The 1,370-nt window shown below is 45.9% G+C and overlaps 1 protein-coding gene across 1 annotated transcript; it reads left to right on the top strand.

Annotated features, from left to right (window-relative positions):
* The first annotated feature begins 234 nt into the window (after positions 1-234).
* LOC125521512 (non-specific lipid-transfer protein A-like) lies at positions 235-1,066 on the top strand. The gene is made up of 2 exons (XM_048686567.1): positions 235-650; positions 771-1,066. Exons 1-2 carry the CDS (start codon positions 283-285, stop codon positions 787-789), a joined length of 387 nt encoding a protein of 128 aa, XP_048542524.1. The 5' UTR covers positions 235-282; the 3' UTR covers positions 790-1,066.
* The last annotated feature ends 304 nt before the right edge of the window (positions 1,067-1,370 follow it).

The raw sequence follows: 1,370 nt of genomic DNA on the forward strand, positions 1-1,370 counted from the left end.
AAAATTACAACTTACTTCCTCCGTTTCAAATTACTCGTCGCAGAAATGGATGTATCTGGAACTAAAATACATCTAGATACATTCATATTTGCGACAAGTAATTCGGAACGGGAGGGAGTACAAATTACTGCAATTCCATATTATCCAGCTCCACTCGTTGCGCCGATCCAGCAGAAGATAAAACGTTCCCATCTGCGCCCGAGAACATTCCCTATAAATACCCTGCGCACGTCGACACGCACTCGTAGTCGTAGTCGTGTCTACAAGTGCAGCGCAACCACCATGACGCTTACCCGCTACCTCGCAGCGCTGGCCGCCGCCGCCTCGCTATTCTTCATGCTCGGCGGCCTGCACGGCGCGGAGGCGGGGACGGCGGACAACGACTGCGCCGTCGCCCAGACGGCGTTCGGCGACTGCACCGGCTACGTCGCCGGCGTGGAGGACAAGCTCTCGCCGCGCTGCTGCAGGGGGCTCGCCGACATCAAGGACATGGCTCCGACCTTTGACCGGCGGCGCGCCCTCTGCGCGTGCATCCACAAGGAGATGGTCGCCGCCGGCAAGGTGCTCACCCGCCGCGCCGCCACGCTCCCCGCCAGGTGCAGCGTCCGCATCTCCTTCCTCCCGACCGCCCACGACTTCGACTGCTATCGGTACGTACCTCGAGAAAACATGCGTGCTCCAAATTTTGTTCGTGCCAGATGCTTCAATAGCCTTGTTCGTAATTTGTTTTCCAAAAGGTGAATAGATAAAAATGCTTAGTCCCTTTTCAGGATTCCGAGAGCTGATTGAGAAGTCGGCTTAATCATGGCGCCCAACAAAGAGCATCGAATAAGATGACTTGCAAGACTTGTGGTGGGCATATTTACGTTTCTCTTTCTTTTCTTTTTTCCTTCTTCAATTTCACAAAGAGTAAACAGAAGAATAATCTAGCTAGTAATGATTTTTGGAATAAAGATCATTGCAAGCAGGAGCTGTTTACTTTGAAACAATATTTAGAAACTTAAGTCCACGTGTAATTTGTATCTTATCCATATTATTAATATATTAAACTGTAATCTGTATCTTATCCATATTATTAATATATTAAAGTTCATCGTAATTTTTTTGAAAAATACTCCATCCATTCACAAATATAAGATGTTCTAACTTTTCTATGGATCGGATGTATGTAAACACGTTTTAGGTTGTTTGTTCACTCAGTTTGGTTTGTATGTAGTAAATATTGAAATATCTAAAATATACTAGTATTATATTTGTGACGGAGGAAGTACTAGTAATTAGCTCCCTCTCGGGCAATTTTTAGAGGAAAATCATTTGCCTTCTCTCAAACACATTGGAGGATACTGTTAAGAAGTCTCTTTCCCTACTTG

Source organism: Triticum urartu, chromosome 7 (genome assembly GCF_003073215.2).
Source record: "Triticum urartu cultivar G1812 chromosome 7, Tu2.1, whole genome shotgun sequence".
Lineage (NCBI taxonomy): Eukaryota > Viridiplantae > Streptophyta > Magnoliopsida > Poales > Poaceae > Triticum > Triticum urartu.

What these genes read in the sequence shown, in the direction of transcription:
- LOC125521512 (XM_048686567.1), top strand. Translation starts at nt 283, where the DNA reads ATGACGCTTACCCGCTACCTCGCAGCGCTGGCCGCCGCCGCCTCGCTA.